At 38.0% G+C, this 17,323-nt stretch overlaps 7 protein-coding genes across 7 annotated transcripts; 3 read left to right on the top strand and 4 right to left on the bottom strand.

The window, feature by feature from the left end:
• Window positions 1-384: 384 nt before the first annotated feature.
• MONOS_9716 (protein mago nashi) lies at window positions 385-1,358 on the bottom strand (the record flags this gene model as incomplete). The annotated part of the gene is made up of 5 exons (XM_067880242.1): window positions 385-533; window positions 658-783; window positions 839-926; window positions 1,008-1,071; window positions 1,166-1,358. 5 exons carry the CDS (start codon window positions 1,356-1,358, stop codon window positions 519-521), a joined length of 486 nt encoding a protein of 161 aa, XP_067719812.1. The 3' UTR covers window positions 385-518.
• A 492-nt stretch (window positions 1,359-1,850) lies between these two features.
• MONOS_9715 (putative 60S ribosomal protein L9-1) lies at window positions 1,851-2,891 on the bottom strand. The gene is made up of 4 exons (XM_067880241.1): window positions 2,806-2,891; window positions 2,534-2,736; window positions 2,263-2,476; window positions 1,851-2,167 (listed from the first exon to the last, which is right to left on the bottom strand). The coding sequence occupies exons 1-4, from the start codon at window positions 2,849-2,851 to the stop codon at window positions 2,070-2,072; spliced, it is 561 nt and encodes a 186-aa protein (XP_067719811.1). The 5' UTR covers window positions 2,852-2,891; the 3' UTR covers window positions 1,851-2,069.
• A 56-nt stretch (window positions 2,892-2,947) lies between these two features.
• MONOS_9714 (putative 60S ribosomal protein L12-1) lies at window positions 2,948-3,692 on the top strand. The gene is made up of 3 exons (XM_067880240.1): window positions 2,948-3,080; window positions 3,143-3,323; window positions 3,400-3,692. The coding sequence occupies exons 1-3, from the start codon at window positions 2,970-2,972 to the stop codon at window positions 3,603-3,605; spliced, it is 498 nt and encodes a 165-aa protein (XP_067719810.1). The 5' UTR covers window positions 2,948-2,969; the 3' UTR covers window positions 3,606-3,692.
• Window positions 3,693-4,694: 1,002 nt separating this feature from the next.
• MONOS_9713 (uncharacterized protein) lies at window positions 4,695-6,148 on the top strand. Its single transcript, XM_067880239.1, has 2 exons — window positions 4,695-5,246; window positions 5,309-6,148. Exons 1-2 carry the CDS (start codon window positions 4,902-4,904, stop codon window positions 5,537-5,539), a joined length of 576 nt encoding a protein of 191 aa, XP_067719809.1. The 5' UTR covers window positions 4,695-4,901; the 3' UTR covers window positions 5,540-6,148.
• A 719-nt stretch (window positions 6,149-6,867) lies between these two features.
• Window positions 6,868-10,107, top strand: MONOS_9712 (uncharacterized protein; the record flags this gene model as incomplete). The annotated part of the gene is made up of 2 exons (XM_067880238.1): window positions 6,868-6,885; window positions 6,950-10,107. 2 exons carry the CDS (start codon window positions 6,868-6,870, stop codon window positions 9,674-9,676), a joined length of 2,745 nt encoding a protein of 914 aa, XP_067719808.1. The 3' UTR covers window positions 9,677-10,107.
• A 5-nt stretch (window positions 10,108-10,112) lies between these two features.
• On the bottom strand, window positions 10,113-11,185 carry MONOS_9711 (putative Proteasome activator pa28 beta subunit; the record flags this gene model as incomplete). Its single annotated transcript, XM_067880237.1, has 3 exons — window positions 10,113-10,435; window positions 10,549-10,998; window positions 11,059-11,185. The coding sequence occupies 3 exons, from the start codon at window positions 11,183-11,185 to the stop codon at window positions 10,113-10,115; spliced, it is 900 nt and encodes a 299-aa protein (XP_067719807.1).
• A 165-nt stretch (window positions 11,186-11,350) lies between these two features.
• MONOS_9710 (putative cellular nucleic acid-binding protein) lies at window positions 11,351-16,995 on the bottom strand (the record flags this gene model as incomplete). The annotated part of the gene is made up of 2 exons (XM_067880236.1): window positions 11,351-16,803; window positions 16,893-16,995. 2 exons carry the CDS (start codon window positions 16,993-16,995, stop codon window positions 11,351-11,353), a joined length of 5,556 nt encoding a protein of 1,851 aa, XP_067719806.1.
• Window positions 16,996-17,323: the final 328 nt, after the last annotated feature.

Below are 17,323 nucleotides of genomic sequence, written 5' to 3'. Positions count from 1 at the left end.
ATTTTGAACTGAAAATTGTATTTTGTGGGAATACTTTTTCAAAAGTGCGTTGAGATTATATCTATTCAGTTTACAGAATAATAAACTCACTTTTGAAAAAGTATTCCCACAAAAATTATAATTTTTCGTTCAAAACTCTAACAAAAGGTTTTTTTCAAAAAAGTATTAGCCATATATTTTTTTAGCAAAGAGATCTAAGTATTTTTTTACTTTTATTTTTTGTTCATTAAATTGTATTCTTTCCACGGATATAAAATTCTGATAGTTTTAAGATTCAATATCATAAAAAGACATATCTTTTATGTGGTATTACTGTGAATAAAAGATATCTTGCTTTCAATGTTAATCATAAAATTTCACGAAAATATTTTTTACAAATGCGTATGCAAAAACAGATTTCATTTTTTTATTTTGAAGCATTTTGTCATTGAATGAATTAATAGTAAGCAACACTTTCTTTTAAAAAATAAATAAAATTTTAATTCCACATTTAGCCTTATAGAAGCCTAATGATAATTTCAAATTGGTTTAATCTTGTTAAACAACATCAAATAATCAATATCATAAATAATTGAATTGTAGAAGCAAATAAACACAGAAAAAAATTACATAAATAAATTAATATTATATTTATAAATGAAATTAAAAAAAACAAACTCTGAAATGTAGTCCAATTAATGAAAACACAAAAGCTTTTAAGTCCTGAACCAGATAATAAAATGTTCTTAATCCATCTGGGTCTCTCGAATCCTGAATGCTTGTAAGACTTGAAAGTTTGCATGTCTTTAAAATTAATAATAAAATCGAGATGATTAATTATAAAAAAGTGCCTACAAACCACAAATGAGCTATGAACATTTTTATAAACTATTTCCAGTTCTTGACGTCCACCTTTGTCTGTTTCAGGCCATTCTTCGTCACTTTCTCTAAATTGGTAAGTTAAAAAGAGAATGTTTAAAATGAAACATGGTAAATAAATCCATTGTGTGCAATAAATATCTTTATACTTCATAATTTCCGATTCATCAATAATCCTCTGAAATTCTGCAACAACACATGGGCTTAAATAAACTTTGAAAGCAACACATTAATATTCAAAAGTTTATTCACATTTAACGAACAGAAGCGTCAGCTTACATATGATAACAAAATCAGTTCTTCAAACCTTCTTTTCGGATCATTTCTTCTTTTTTGTAATGAGAATTATTTGCATAACGAAGTTTTCCATTTGGCCGAATCTCAAACTCCAAGAATTCATGACCAAACTGTCCCTTATGCCCAACATAATAACGCAAATAAAATTCTTCTGTTTGAGCAGCTGCCGTTGAGTCTGTAGCAGATGAAGTTTCAGTATCCATTTGAAATTAGAAAGTTTGGGAGACAAAGCGGATTTAAAAAATTAACAAAGAGAAAAAGTTAATAATAATACAAATTTATAACCAAAGATATCAGATCTTTTTTCTATGTTTATTGATTTTTTTTTAATTTTGCGTTTTTCATAAAACACGATTTTTCATCTTTCGTGTTTTTTTTTCACCTTCTTTCTGATTAACTTTGAAATACAATTATTTATGAAATTTCTCATATAAATAAACTTTTCCGATGTTAAGAAAAAGAAATGAAACACTTCTCCTACCAACTTTGGGAATTAATGATTGAATGAAATTTTCTTTTGAAAAGCTGTTAATGGTAATCTTCAACAATATCTTTTTCAAATTTTGGGGAAGAATTTTCATTCAAACAACATACGATAAAGATTGCAGTTGTATCTACGATCATGAACAATTTTTTCTAAAAATAACTTTTTGCCACTTAGATTTTGAATAATTGAATTGTGACTTTTAACTTAATTTTAGAAATATTCAATGAAGAGTCTATTTGAATCTTTGAGAATATGACAAATGCATATTTCTTGTCAAATGTTATCAATTCAATTTTTAAAATCTATTTGAAAAATTGTAGATATCTTTTTGAAATTGAGATGTTAACATCAATATAATTTCTTCATTGCATAACTGTCCATATATTCTTGTTGAAACGATCTAATTTGAAATGGGTAAAGATGAATTTTACTCAGAGATAGAATTCTTCTCGCTAACGTAGATACCGTCCAAGAAGAAACGGATATCCTTGTTTTTCACAAGAATGCTTTGATGAATTTGAGCGGCTGTAAGTTCAAAACATTTTATCAACAAAAATAAAAATATAAATATTAAAAAGAAAAATAAATTGAGATTTAAGTAACAATCAATCATAACAAACCTGACATTCCAACCAATTCATTGTCGATTCCTTCAAGAACAATTTCATCTTTCACTCCAGTTGACCTGTAAGCTGTGACACCTTCAGGGAGATTGATGATACGAGCACGCTTTTCTCCCAAAAAGTTTCTCACTTCAACAGTTTTCTTATCATCAGAAACAACCATCATAATTGGGAAATGGGCATATGCAGCACGCATCTTATATTGGAATCCCTGAAAATAATTCTCATTTTTTAAAGAAAGAGATAAATCTAGATAAAGTATTCACACCTTTGTAACACCTTGAATCATGTTGTTGATCTTTGTGTAAACGGTGCGAACAAGAGCGCATTGTCTTCTGTTACCGCTCCAGTATGCAATTGTAACTTTTCTTCCTTTACGTGTTAAATCAACTGGGATGTGTGAAAAAGACTTCTTGATGACTCCACGAGGTCCAGTAACACGAACCTGTCTGCAATGTACTTCAACTTTCACTAAACGGTGGAATATAAAATATAGTCATAAAATTTTAAATGTTAAAAATGTAAAAAGTATAATAGAACCTCCGCGTGGAACTGATATCGTTTCAACTTGATGAATTGTCTTCATTTTTCGCGATTTTCACTTTCGCTGGAGGAAACTGCGGAAATATATAATCATATTATTATTGAAAAGATCAAAATGTTTTGTGAAAATTGGATTTTTATGATCGTGAAATCTTGTAAAAATGCCTCCAAAGATTGATCCAAACGAAGAGAAAATTGTATTCATCCGTGCAGTTGGAGGTGAAGTTGGTGCTGCTTCCACCCTTGCACCAAAAATTGGTCCTCTTGGATTAGTTTGATTTTTGATAAGAGCATTATAATATTTTTCATAATGTGATTGAATATGCAAATATAGAATCCAAAAAAAACAGGAGAAGATATCGCTAAAGCGACAATGGGATGGAAAGGACTTCGTGTGACCGTTAAGCTTGTTGTGAAGAACAGACAAGCCGAAGTTTTTGTTGTTCCATCAGTTCCTTCAATGATTATCCAAGCCTTGAACGAACCTCCAAGAGACAGAAAGAAAGTTAAAAACAGTGCGTTGGATATTCCATGACTTTTTGCAACTTAAGTTTATATAAATGTATTTTTTTTGAAATGATATTTTTCCAGTTAAACACAGCGGGTCAATCACAATGGATCAAGTCATAAAAATTGCACGTACTGTTCGCGACAGATCTCTTGCTTGCACTTTAAAAGGCACAGTTAAGGAGATTCTTGGATCATGCGTCAGCGTTGGATGCTCTGTTGATGGACAATCTCCAAAGGATCTTTTCCCAAGAATTGACGATGGAACTATTGCTGTTCCCGACGCTTAAAAACTTTAACTTTCATTGGTTTCTTTACACATCGAATAAAAACTGAAAAAGTATACTGCTGAAAATATGTCTTTTTTCGAAGTTGAAGTAATTTGTGTTCTATTTATTCTTTAAAAGTTGACTTTTCTTATATTTCGATTATATTCCCCATGATGTATTTGGAGTTTAAAAAAGTTGAAAAAAATGCATTTAAAGTAAAAAACATTGAAATAATAATTGCATCTCAAAAGTTGTTGTTGAAATTTGTAAAAAGAAAATTCTGATAATTCTGTAACATTTACAAAAGCAATTTGCCAAAATCATATCTTATTTAACAAAACGAACAATCTTTTTGTCTTTCGTTTTATTAAGATAAGTGAATGTTTTTTTGGAAATCGTGTTGAATTGGGCAGTTGTTGTATTATAAAATCCAGAACCTTCATCGTGTTCTATTTTGAAAATGGACTAAAATTTTTTATCTATATTCAAATAAAATTGAAATCTCCATCGATTCCGATAAATATTTTATGCATTTGGGTTAATGATCAAAACATTTATTGAGAATAATCAACAGAAATTTGATGCCTCAAATGTAATTATCAAAATTTAGATTTACACAGTTTGATGAAGACAACTACTTGGATACATTTATTTTTAGTAATTTTAGAAACACTTTGGATTAATTATGTATTGTTGAAGTAATTTGAAAGATCAACAAAGAGAGGATTGATAACATAGTTTAAAGGATACTTCAATTGATCTTTTTTATAAAATAAAAGGATTTAGTAGTATTACTTTTGTTTAATTTTGAGTGTTTAATAATGATATTCAAAAGGAAATTGCAGTTGCGTTTTTTTTATTAATTGCAATAGTATGATTTTATATCACGAGAATTTGAAGTGCTTCAAATGACCATTGAAACAACGAAAATTAAATGATTTAATGAGATATTTTCTTCTTGAAAGTTTTGATGTAATTTCAAAAATGAGAAATTTTATAAATTTTTTTTTGTATATTTATTTGGTTTATTTTTTATTTTTTTAACTTTTTCACCTTTTATGATCTCAGTTTATGATATGTTAATGTTGCGAAATGTTTTTATTGGACAATGATGAAGGAAAAATGGAAGGATCTGTTCCGAATTATCCATTTTTGGAATCTCGTTGAACATAGATCCAATGCCCTTCATACACTTGAGCTGAGTCCAACATATATCTTTTGAAATTTTAAGCAAAAAATGTTCAAAAATCAAATGTTTTTTAAAATATGAAAACCAAATTAAAATAGATCAATTATTACCATAGCAAATACTTTTTCATGTTAACTGGAAAACTTCCAATAAAACCGGTTGGAGATCAAGAATCATACTACTTTGATATTGTGAAGGTAAACAAAGAAGGAAAAAAACAACAGCGCGTTTTGGTTCTCTCTTCAGATGGCGTTAGAAATCTATTGGATGATCGTGTTAGATGGTTCGCTGAGAATACAATTGTTCTTGCAATTGCTCCAAAAGAACCTGGATCAAGATTCTTTACATTAACTCTCCTATGTAAATACCATTTTCAAGCAAAATCAGCAGAACAGCTTGGGCGAATTGTTAAAAGTTTTCAATCATTTAATCTTCATACTCGTGGAATGGATATTTTAAATCATGAACGTTCAGTATGATTTTATAAATGAAATAAAAATATCTTTAAACGCAAATGCTATTGTTTATTTTGTAGATTATAATGGAGATACCAAGATCACTTCCATTAACATCGAACACAACAACAACAGTGCCACATCCATATGCTCCGAAAGCTCCACCAGAAGGTCGTTTGAATAATGGAATTAGAAGAGTTATTGATGAAATTGAAGAAAAAAAGAAAGCTCCAATAACTGGCAAAGATGTTCTGGAAACTACTGCCAAAGTCGCTGCCATTGCAGGTTATGTTCTTTTAGCAGCTGTTTGATAAACATACGTTATCATTGAGTTTGTGTTGAGTAAGAAATAGTTTCTATTGGATTTTAGTGAAAATGTGATTAATTTTTGATTTGATTATATATATTCTTGTTTTTTTATTCGAAAGAACTTTCATTTTTGAGTTATTTTGTGTATATTTTTCAGAGTGGAAATTTTTTGAGAAGGCAAGTATTTTTGTAACATTCTTTTAAATATTAATGAATGGAAAGAGACAATTTACTCGTTACTTAACTTCATCAGTCTGCTTTATAAAAAATCAAAAAACTATTCTTTATCAAAAAAAGAGATCCTAACAAATTAACACCGCACTTGAATGCACATAAAGTCTCGTTACACTTTATGCTTTTGCATACTCCATCGTTTGTGATTTGCTAATGTGAAATGTTACTCAACAAAGCAATCAAAATGAAAGTTAAAGAAAAATCTATCAAGTACAGAAACTGCTGAATGACATGAACAATGTCATTTCCATTCGTGAAATATCTTTTTCTCAATATAAATAAAAATCAAAAAAAATATTTTTGTATTTTTTTAATTACAAATCACATTTTTCAACGTGAAAAAGTGAATTAACACAAAAGTTGATAAATGGAATGAAGGGTGGAATTTTTCATATTCTTGCATCAAAAAATATGAATGATTGCTTTATGAATTCATATTAAAAGTTTGCATTTTTCGAATTAAATGTTAAAAATTAACAAATTTTAAAAAAAATTATTGAATCCAACTTCAGTCAAAAACAGTTTTTATTTATTTATTTATTTATTTATTTTGTGGAATAAGTATTTCACAGCTTTGGATTGAAAATCTCAATCACAAACAATCATTTTTCATCAAAAAAATAAAAAACTTTGTTTTAGTATTATGGAGAAATTTTTCTCATCGTTAAAGTTGCTTTTGCAAATATGAGAGATGAGACCGTTCACAATTTTCGAAAACTTAAATTAATAGAAATGAATTTCCAAAAAAATTATTTATTTGTATTTTTCTTGATCGAATATTGGGGAGTTATTTCCTGCACAATTATCTTTTTGAGCTTGCTTGTAATGAAAATATTTGTTAACTCATTAAGTGGGCACACCGAACAAGTGGACATAGACATCAACTGGACAGTTCTAAAACTTAAACAAGAAATTTCTAAAGCTTTTCATCTCGAAGAACAAACAGTAATATCTTATTTCAAAAATGTCAAATTGATAGAAGAGCAAAAATTAAAAGATTATTATATCGTTTGATTCACTGTGCTTTTTCAACAAAAATTTTTATAATGTTTTTTCAAAAATATCAATTTCATAAAAGAAAGAGGGAGATAGTATCATGATAGCCGGAGAAACTGTATGCACTTCATTTTATTCCAGTATTTGAGATATTTCACCAATTTTGTAATCGTTTTATTTAGAAATTCAATTCAGGCAAAAAAGCACATGAAATACATTCATTTAATGATCGGTTTCCCAGCGCTTTGAAGGCAGAAAATTGCATTGAAAACTTTGATGATAAAATGATTCAGCTTGATACAATGGGATTTGAACGAGAAGCGTCAATTTCTTGTTTGAAGGCAGCAAATAACAATTTAGAGATAGCAATTGAATTTCTTGTAAACAAAACATTTTTATCCCGACCCCAAACAAACACCATTAATAAAATTTGTCATGACTCATATTCTCATGACAAAGATAATTCACTTGAAAGAGAACAAAACACAACATATGAAAGATATAAAATAAGTCATCCATCAGTTTCTTTAATTTCTTCAAATGTACCAATTAAAGATCAGAAAGAAGTAAGCGATGCTATGAAAAATGCGACGTTCGCATTACCAACACTTTCATACATGTCATCTTTTGTTCCCACATCTCTATTCAGCTTCAAGCGTGCTTTGCAAATCGATGAGCTCCAGAACTCAGAAGTTGATGAATTGGAGGAATATCATTCAGCCACACCACACAACGCGTTTTTACATGAATATGAAGCGCAAGAAGCTGATAGGAGCATATCTGAAGCTGGGTTTACGGCTCCTGGACAAGAGGGAAGAAATCTAACAGAACAACGAAAATGCGAAAGGAAGATAGCAGATGCGACAGAAGCGAATGCGAAGCAGTGTACAACTTCACCCCCGTCTGTTTTCCCAATCATGCAGCAGCATCCACAAGAGAGAAGTCCAGGCAGTTCGTATGGCAATGCCTCCGAGCAAGGAGCATTCAGAGAGCTTAGCGACGATGACAGCGACGAGGAAGCATCCTTCGAGGGATCGTCTGAAGCAGGCGCTGGCTCCACAGGTCTGTTTGAGGTGGATGTTGTTCCCTCAGCGCAGTCAGCACACTTCGACTTTGCATTCTCGTTTGCCTCGACCACAGCGGAGTCCTGTGGCTCGTCTCTGACACCAGAATCGCAGCATTCGCGTTCATCGTCCACGGACTCTCTGTCGTGCACGGACGCCCAAAATTCATCATCGTCTGCTTCTTCTGATGCCAGCAGCCCTGACTCAGCATCTGAGCAGTTGCCATCAGCTTCATTGGAGGAACAGGAACAATCGCCTTCTTCATCGCGCTCATTCAAATATCCGTCTACACCTGAATCGCCTTCGTACTCTCTTATCCTCCAGTTGCGGCACCATCCCCAGTTCAGCAAGGTGCGCAAACTGATCCAGCGACAGCCTTCTTCTCTGTCTCTTCTACTCGACATGATTTTGTGCTATTCGGGTTCTTCTTCTTCATCCTCCTCCTCCTCATCATCATCATCACGGCACCACTCTTCCAGGTCTCCTTATTCTGGAGCCTCTGTAGACGATGAAGATATTGATTCGACTCTTTCTTCTCAGGAATGCAATTTCTTTATTTCATCTTCTTCCTTTTCCTCATCCAACTTATCTTCCTGTTCAATGTTTATTTCTCCGAATCTTCTTCTGTTGCAAGAAATCATTCAGTTTCCCCATTTGTTCCTTCAGCAGTTTATTCCCTATGAATATCAAAACCCTCAAGATATCATGGCATGCGATAGATTGATGAGTAAATTATGCCACGGGCCAGTCAGACCAATGGAAGATGATTATGAAGTAGGTCACAATTATTCGTCTGAAGAAATGACTGCAGAAGGGAATTATCACATACCAAATGAAGGCTATTCATATGAAGGGGATGAGCGTGAGAGGAACGAAAGAGGCAGAGGAGACGTGATGACAAGGTCGCTGAGCTTTGACAGCATCACAGCAGCAATAACATCACGCAAGTCGATGGCATTCGATGAAGAAAGACTCAGCAAAACACCTCCGCCGCAGCTTTTAGCGTCGGAAGATATAAAGTTGTATCCAGCTCCCTTTACAGCAGACTACTCCATTCGCTCGTTTCCCACAACTTTTGCTGTTGCGATGACTGAAGGAGAGGCAGATGCAGATGAGGATGAGGAGTTGATTGAATCAGGGCAAATTCCAGTGGACTCGCTGGACGATGGGGAGGAAGCAGAGAACGCGACAGGAGAAGAGAAAACAAACGAAGCTGAAGAGGATTTGATGTCTATTCCACTGCCTCCGCTTCCACCGCCACCACCTCCTCCGCTAAATTCAGATGAAGACGAGGATTCTGAGGAGGATACAGAGTTTATCACAGAAAGCTTGTGTTTCAGCACTTCTGATGAAGTTTCTGGAAAGATTGGACAAGTTGTTCAGAAGCTGTCTACTTCAACAGATGAACAAAATGATAACAATACAACTCAATGCGCGAAAGAGCTTCAGGCTATTCAAAAGGATTCGATCATAATTCCAACCTACGATCTATCTGACAGAGGAAGCATGAGCCCAAAAAATGGCGAAAATGCATTCAATCAATTTGTGATGGCTTCATCAAACGAAAATCATTCACATAACATTGAAGCAACACCAGCAATGAACATATTTTTGAATTCGCGTCCATTGACAGAGTCTTTCAACTCCACTGAAGAATTAGACGAGCAAGTGACTTCTGACTCTTCTGATTCGCCAGCTCCATTGCAAATGCTCAGTGCGAATGAGGAGAAGAGCATCGGTCGCATAATGGCGCTAACTGGATGCACCCACTCAGTCGCGGTCGGGGCATTTGTCTCTTGTGGCAGCGATTATGAGAGGGCTGTTGAATGCATCCTTTACAATTAGACAATGTGTTCTGAATTATAATTTCTAAAAAATTTGGTTTTATTTTTTGTTTTATTGATATTTATCGAAAGACAATATTTATGTAATTTTTCTATATGTTTTATTCAATGAAGTTGTGATGTTTGTCTTAACTCCATTTTATGCAGTTCTTTATATGTATTTTTCTTTTCAAAGATAACCTCACTATTTGCCTTTTGGCTTTTTTGATTTTTCTTTCAGTTTAAGTTTCTATATTTTATGAATTTTGTTTTATTGCATATTTTTCTTTTAATGACAGTCTTTATGCTGATCAAAGTTTTCATTTCGCACGCATTTGTTGCGTTTCTGAAGAAAAACATGAAGTGTAATCAAAATGTTTCTGAATCAAACTGGTCCGTGAAGTGTGGTTTAAGAGAGTGAAATGATGCTTTTTCATTCGAAAGAAATACTTTTATTCTCAATACAGCCATTGCTTTTGCTCTACAGTTCTTGGAGCCTTGATCTGTTCCATGTTCTTTCCTAATGCATCGTATGTCGATATCAGAACATTCACTGTATTTGGAATGAGTTGCATAAGATTGTGATACAAATCAACATCTGAAGCAACAAAAGCCTTTCTCAGATCATCATTGAACGGAGATGAACAAATTTGCATAATCAATTTACCTCTTGCAACTCTGTATGTGCTTGCAAGTTGCAGAAGTCCAGTTGCGCAATCAATGGCATACGTAATAGCTTCGATGTGCGCACTTACAATATCACTTCCGAGATTGTCACCATCTGAAAAACATGGGTTAATAAAAAAGTGGAAAAATGAATATTAGCCAATTAAAAGGAAAAATAATAATAATAATAATACAAATTAAAAAAAGAAATTAAAATAAAAATAAAACCAAGTAAAGATGGAATCCTGAGGCGCAGCCAGGTCCTTAGGTCAAGAAGAAGAGAAGTCATTTCTTCTTTAATCAGTATTGCAATTGATATCAAGCGCTCCAATGCATTGTTTCGAGGAACTTTAAGTTTTGAAGGAATAAAAACAGCAGGTAAATAAATATCATCTTCAAAATCATATTCGTGTTCATTGTCATCGTCTTTTTCTTCCGAAGAAGTGGATAATTCTGCTTCTTTCTTTAGCTCGGCTCTCTTTTCTTTTTTAATCTGTTTGATTCTCTTTTTTCTATCTTTTATATCATCACTAACCTCTTCTTTTGTTGGAAGAATGGCAGCTGCTGTGATGTCTTCAAGTGAAATAGATTTTACTTCTTCAACGTATTTCTGAAACTCTTTAATTTTTTGAGGAAACTCAAATTCCAATGAATGTTCAACTTTTTCAGAAAGTTTATCTAATTGTTCAAAGTGCTAAATTTAAACACAAATCGTACGTTCGGGAAATAAAAAAAAACCTTTTATTCCAGAAACCAAAGAAGCACCATAATCACGCGGAATCGGGTTCGCTTTCACCTCAGAGGTGGAAGAATCTACTCTTTCCTCTTCAACTTTTATAAATCTTGGCTTTTTTTGCTCCAACATAAGAAACAATATTTAAAAAACCCTTTTGATCAAAAAATTTGATCATAAACGTAAATAAATAAAAATGAAAAAACTTTACAAAAAAATAAAAACCACAGGAGATGTATAAAGTATGAACAATTATCATTGACTTCAGATAACAGAATGTAAAACTTAAACATAAATTTACTGTGCTTGCTCTGCCTTCTTTTTTCCCTTCCTTTTTTTTCTTCTGATTGGGCACTCCTTTGAAATGTGTCCCACTCCCCCGCAAACAAAACAAAGGCGCGTGTCCTCAAATGTGCACTCCTTAGAAGTATGACCTTTTCTACCACATCTGAAGCACGAGTCCTTGTCGATAGTCTTCTCCCGCTTGTGATGAGGGCAGTCAATGAAGAGATGGCCCTTCGCACCGCAATGGAAGCAGCGATCTGGCGGGAAATTCGTCTCAGCTGCACCTCCCTTTGAAGAAGCAGAGGCTGTTCCTGATGCTCCTCCTCCTCCTCCTCCTCCCATTCCTCCACCTCCACTGCCACCTCCGCCCAGCCCTTGCTTGAGGCGGAGATTTGGCGCGACAGAAAGTCCTGTGAGTTCCTGTGGGTTGATCACACGGTGGGGGAGAAAGCTGCCTGTCTTTGTGTAGCCAGGTGGAATAGACTGCTCGAGAAAGGCGAAGGGAGAAGGCTGCGGAGGCAGCCCAGCCATTTTCTCGACTGCGCCTTCGCGCTGCATCTCCATTTCCAGCTGCATTGTGAGCTGCCACTGCATCACAGCCTCCATGTGCTGCTGCTGAAGAGGAGTAAGGGAATTGAACTGCTCCATCGTCAGCTGTGGAGAGGGGGAGATGGCTGAACCAGCACTCGGCATGCCTCTTATCCCTCCAATGGCTCCTCCTCCTCCTCCTCCTCCTCCTCCTCCTCCCACGATGAATGGCACATTTCCCAATGGCACACTATAATGCACCATGTTCTGCATCATACTCACTCCAGACACATTCGGTGGGACTTCTGCGAGAGGAACGCCTGAAATGAGCTTGTTCTGCAGATGATGGCTCATCTCCTCTTTTGATGCAGCCATTCCAACTGGGATGTCAGCCATGCTCTGAATGTTGTGTGGGACAGGGGGGATGAACGAGTCTTCAGTCTGCTGTGATTGAGAGGGGGAATTCAACATTGAAGGTGTCTGAGAGGAAGGGGTGGTGTTCAGAAGAGAAGGAGATTGGTCTGTTTGGGCAGAGAGTGAAGGGAGGGAGGAAACAGACAAGGAAGAGGGGGATGAGATGCCTGAGGGCAATGAGGAAGTGGAATTTGAAGCAGAAGAAGCAACAGAAGAAGTAGAAGAAGAAGATGATGATGAAGACAATGAAGAAGGTTTTCTAGGAGTGAAGGTGCGAGCAGAAGCTGAAAGATGTGGGAAAGGCTGAAGAACAGATCTGTTTGCTGAAGAAGATAAAGAAGAGGAAGAGGAGGAAGTAGAAGGCATCGTTGGATTCAGTTTCGAAGGCTGAGAAGTAGGTGACAGTTGAGGAGGAGAAGGGGCAGGAGAGAGATGAGGAGAGACGAAGGAGAAAGGAGAAGAAGAAGAAGCAGAAGAAGAAGCAGCAGAAGCAGATGAGATGGGGCCAGAGGGAGGAGAAGGGAAGGGGGAGTGGGCGAAGTCAGGTGTTGGGGCGATGGTTGGGGAGAAGCCGTGTGACAAGACAGAAGTGCTGATGCTGACAGAAGGAGAAGACGAGAGAAGATTGGCAGACAGCTCAGACGAGACCGTGCTTGCGCCATCGCCGTCGTTTTGGTCGGAGTTGGAAGAGGAAAGAGATTGTGATTGTGATTGAGATTGAGACTGGGATTGAAGCTGATGCTGTGTGTGTGTCTGTTGGGAGGAATTGGGGAGATTAATCTGAACAGTCTTTACAGAAGAAGAAGATGATGATGATGATGATGAATTAGAAGAAGAGGAAGAAGAGGAAGAAGAAGAAGAAGTTATATTAGTAGGAATTGGCTGAGAAGAGAAGAATGTGGGGGACATTCCAGGGGAAGACATGGCCATTGATGAGTGCATGAAGGAAGGGAAGAGGGTGGGTGAGACAAGAGGAGAGAGAGGATTAGAGAGAAGAGACTGGGCAGAAGGAAGAGGAGGAGTGAGGGAAAAGGAGGAGGCGGCTGCAAAGGTTGGGTAGGAGGAGATGGAGGGAGAAGGAGGGATGCCTGATTGAGAGGATTGGGAAGAGGAAGAGGAAGAAGAAGAAGAATAAGAAGAAGAAGTTGGAGAAGAAGCTACTGTGGTAGAATTGGAAGGAGAGGAAAGAGAAGAGAAAGAGGATGAGGAATGGATGTTTGAAGAAGCTGTTGATGAAGAACCAGAAGATGAAGAAGAAGATGAAGAAGAAGCAGCAGAAGAAGAAATGCCAGCAACTGCAGGAGAAGTGGCAGCCAGTGTGGGTGGAGTAATTCCCAACGAAAGAGGATGAAAGAGATCACTCACAGATGTCTGTGACTGAGCAAGTGCCTGTTTCGGCAGCTGCATCGGCTGGAAGTGGAGCAAGTGATTGAGAGAGGGAGAGCCATAAGCAGAGAACGACATGAGAGAAGAAGAAGGCGTAGCAACAAAGGGGACCTGCGGGTTGTGGTGGGGCGAGGACATAGCGAAGGAGATGAGGGGCGGGTGGTCGAGGATGGAGAAGCTGCCGTTGGATGCCAAAGAGCCAGAGGAAGAGGCAGAAGGAAGGCTGCTGCGGATCGGCTGGCGGGGCGGGGTGGCCTGTGTGGCAGAGCTGGAGAGGCTGGAGGAGAAGTTGGTGGAGCTTGGGATGGAGGAAGGGGCAGTGATGTCTTCAGAAGTGGCTGAGATCAGGCCGCGCCGGATGAAGTCTTCGGAGGAGAGGGAAGAGGTGGAGGGAGAGTTGGAGGAGAGAGATGAGCGAGACGAGTGGCGAGAGCCGAAGGAAGTGCGCGAGGAATACATGGATGATGAATCTGTGCTTGATCGATCATCACTTTCGTCTCCTTCTCCTTCTCCGTCTTCATTTCCTTCAACATCTCTTCCTCTTCCTCTTTCTCTGCCTCTTACTCCAACTTCATTGCTCTCATCTTCATCATCCTCATCATCGTCATCGTCATCAGAAGATGAATCACTGTCGCTGTCACTACCACTACTGCTGCTGCTGTATGTGCTGGAAGACTCCTCGTCTTCTTCTTCAGACGAGTTTCGTGTCTCTTCAGCATGTTCTGCCAAGCCATCTGCAACTTCTGTGCTTTGAACTCCAATTATTCCATTGGCAACTTCATCAGAAGCAGCAGCTGTTGAAGCAATTTGCCCATCTGCCTCCTTCTGAGCAGACATTTCGTGCTCCATTCTCTTCCTGCCGTCTTCTTTCTTCTCTGTCTCAGTCAACTGCAGGAACATCCCATCGTTTGCATTGTTAGCAGATGGATTTGCTGAAGCAAAGGAAAGAAGAGGAGACGAGAGGAAGTGAGGGGAAGGGGTGGAAGAAGGGCTTTGGGACTCGCTGCGGATGGTGTGAAGTGTTGGGGAAGGCGGGTGGAGTGCAGAGGAGGAGGCGAAGAGAGAGTCCGAGGGGGTGGGAGATGGAGCAAGGGAAGGATCGAAGGAGGAGGGGAGAGGGGCAATGAGTGACGTGGCGGTGGAGAAGGAAGAGGCAGAGGAAGGGGAGACACCTGATGGGAAGGAGGAAGAGGCAGAGAGGGAAGAGGAAGAGGAGGAGGAGGAGGAAGAAGAAGAATGTTGTCTGCAGTAAGTTGGCTGTAGATGCTGCGAGGCCACAAATGTGGACGCAGAAGAGGAAGTAAACTCAGATGCTGGCTGGAGAAGAGAGGAAGACGCAAACAAAGGTGGAGGCAGCTGGTCAACAGGTGATTCTGGTTTAGGGGAAGAAGGAAAAGACTGAGAGGGAGAAAGAAGAGAGGCAGTTGCTCTTTCGAGATGGCGGGAAGAGTCGCTGCGGCGCTGCGAATCGGACGAAGTGGCAAGAGAATCAACAGACGCTGCGAGAAACTTGGAGGAATTGTTGCTGAGAGAGGAAGAGGAAGGAGAGGCTGTGGAGAGACGAGCAGGGGAGTTCTGCTCTTTTGTGTGGGGAGAAGAGAAAGAGGCAGTCTGTGTGGAGTCAGCGACTGACGAGTGCTGAGAGGACTGGGCGTTGCTGGAGGAGTGGAGAGAGGAGTGGTGAGAGGGAGTCTTCGAACTGCAAGTAGGCGAAGAAGGAGGAGATGTGGCTGCCCCACTTGATGAAGGGATGTTGCGAGAAGAGCCAGAGATCACAAAGCACGGCAGATGCGAGCTGAGTCGCTTGGTGACAGTCGGCTTGACGGCATACGAGTTCTGTGTGTTCTGCGCATCCATCCGCGAGCCAGTGCAGTTTGTGCCCTCTGAGCGCTCGGGAGAGTTGGAGGAGTGGACGATGGGGAGAGGAGAAGACACAGGGTGTGTCAGAAAGGCAGGGAAGATGCTCGCTGCTGGCGCACTTGCTGTGGGCGACGGGGTGAGCGAGGTAGACGGCAGAAGAGAAGACTGCCGCCCAACGTTTGGAGAGTCCACGGGGGAAGAGCTGAGCGGAGAGGATTTCAATGAAGAGGAGACGGATGTGTCGGTTGACTCGCGAGAACTGGTGGAGGTGAGTGTGGATGAGGTAAGAGATGATAAAGAAGAGAGGTACATCTTTGACGGAGTGTATGGATCATCCAAGTAGCCATATGTCGGATCCACTGGAATCGGATTGCGCGTTTGTGGTGCATTGTTCAGCGGACTCCCTTTTCTACTGTGATGGTTGTGGTGGCTGTGATGTCGATTTTCTCCGTGTTTGTGATGGTGACGGTGGTGATGCTCGTGATTGCCACTGTGCCGCCCTTTTCGAGAAGAGAGCAGATCGCCTTCAAGCGCATTCACAGCAGGAAGCGGCTGGGTCTGTGAAAGCTTTTTCATATCACCGTCTTTGTGTTTGTGCCGCTTTGATTTCTCGCTGCCACTATGTTCTTCGGGTGCATCATGCAAATTACTGTCCATTTGATCCGAACGAAACTTCTGCTGATAATTATCTCCTAATGACATTGTTGTATTCGTCAGCATGGAGTATTTGGTTGTGTTTAAGTTTGTATGATTTGAAGATTGCACTTCGCCTCGTCCAGTTTCTGATGCTGTTAACACCGTCCCTTCAATTGAACCTTGGGAAGAATGTGATCCGGACGCAGATTTCTGTAAACCAGTTGAGTCTTTTTTACCTCTCATTTTTTTCTCTTCCTTGTGATGGTCGTTTGATGTGGTGTAACGATGCTTTATTCTTCTATTATCTTTCCTTCTCTTTTCATTAGAATACGAAGGATCAGAAAGAGAAAGCATAGCTATATACTCCGGAATTGGTCCGTCATCAACTTGATTTAATTGCGTTGCAGGAATTGGTCGATATTGTACCGGTGGAAGGGGTTCTGTCAACAGATTATCATAATGTAATTCATTACTTTCAACATGAGGCTGAATTCCTTCCAGCGTATTCGTAATATCATAATTTTCATGATTAATAGCATGGACCATTTGTGAACTGTCAACCGAAAAAAACTCACGAACGGATGACTTATCAATTGATAACGACAAATGAGGCGTTTTTATTGAAAAAGATGAATCCTTTTCTGAAGGCATCCCAAAATGCAGTCAAAAGCAAAATATTATTATTATAAAACATTTCCCGCACAAATTAATGATTTTATTGCATTCAAACCAATTGCTTCTGGCGTAAAAATTCGCTTTTCATTATCAATAACAGGGCGTCTTGTTTGCACAACTTCGGCTGTAAATTTCCTTTCTCGAAATTTTTCAGCCATACAAATCAAGAAAACGCGAAGACAATTATCAAAATATAAAGATAAAAAATTGTTTGATCAATGATTAATTAATTATGGTAAACTTCGGATCACTGTTGCTTGAATATTTTGTTCTCAATAAATTATACAAGAAAATAAGGTATTAAAAAGTTATTTTCAGTAATAGGCCTTTGCGACAAGCCGACTTATAAAAGTGGTTTCGACTGGTCGACAGACATGAAATACATTTTTAAATTGATAAGATATATTTTTATTCATTCACAATAAAGAAGGATTTTTTGAACAATTGGTTTTTTAAAAATTTACATTCTGAGTTAATAATAAATAA

This window comes from Monocercomonoides exilis (genome assembly GCF_001643675.1).
Source record: "Monocercomonoides exilis strain PA203 chromosome Unknown scaffold59-495361, whole genome shotgun sequence".
Lineage (NCBI taxonomy): Eukaryota > Preaxostyla > Oxymonadida > Polymastigidae > Monocercomonoides > Monocercomonoides exilis.
This window is presented reverse-complemented; position numbering and strand designations above follow the sequence as displayed.

Coding starts and splice junctions, on each gene's coding strand:
- MONOS_9713 (XM_067880239.1), top strand. CDS start 4,902: ATGTTAACTGGAAAACTTCCAATAAAACCGGTTGGAGATCAAGAATCA. Junction 5,247..5,308: donor TTTTAAATCATGAACGTTCA/GTATGATTTTAT, acceptor TTTATTTTGTAG/ATTATAATGGAGATACCAAG.
- MONOS_9715 (XM_067880241.1), bottom strand. CDS start 2,851: ATGAAGACAATTCATCAAGTTGAAACGATATCAGTTCCACGCGGAG. Junction 2,477..2,533: donor TGATTCAAGGTGTTACAAAG/GTGTGAATACTT, acceptor AATTATTTTCAG/GGATTCCAATATAAGATGCG. Junction 2,168..2,262: donor TGAATTGGTTGGAATGTCAG/GTTTGTTATGAT, acceptor TTGAACTTACAG/CCGCTCAAATTCATCAAAGC.
- MONOS_9714 (XM_067880240.1), top strand. CDS start 2,970: ATGCCTCCAAAGATTGATCCAAACGAAGAGAAAATTGTATTCATCCGT. Junction 3,081..3,142: donor AAATTGGTCCTCTTGGATTA/GTTTGATTTTTG, acceptor ATGCAAATATAG/AATCCAAAAAAAACAGGAGA. Junction 3,324..3,399: donor CAGAAAGAAAGTTAAAAACA/GTGCGTTGGATA, acceptor ATATTTTTCCAG/TTAAACACAGCGGGTCAATC.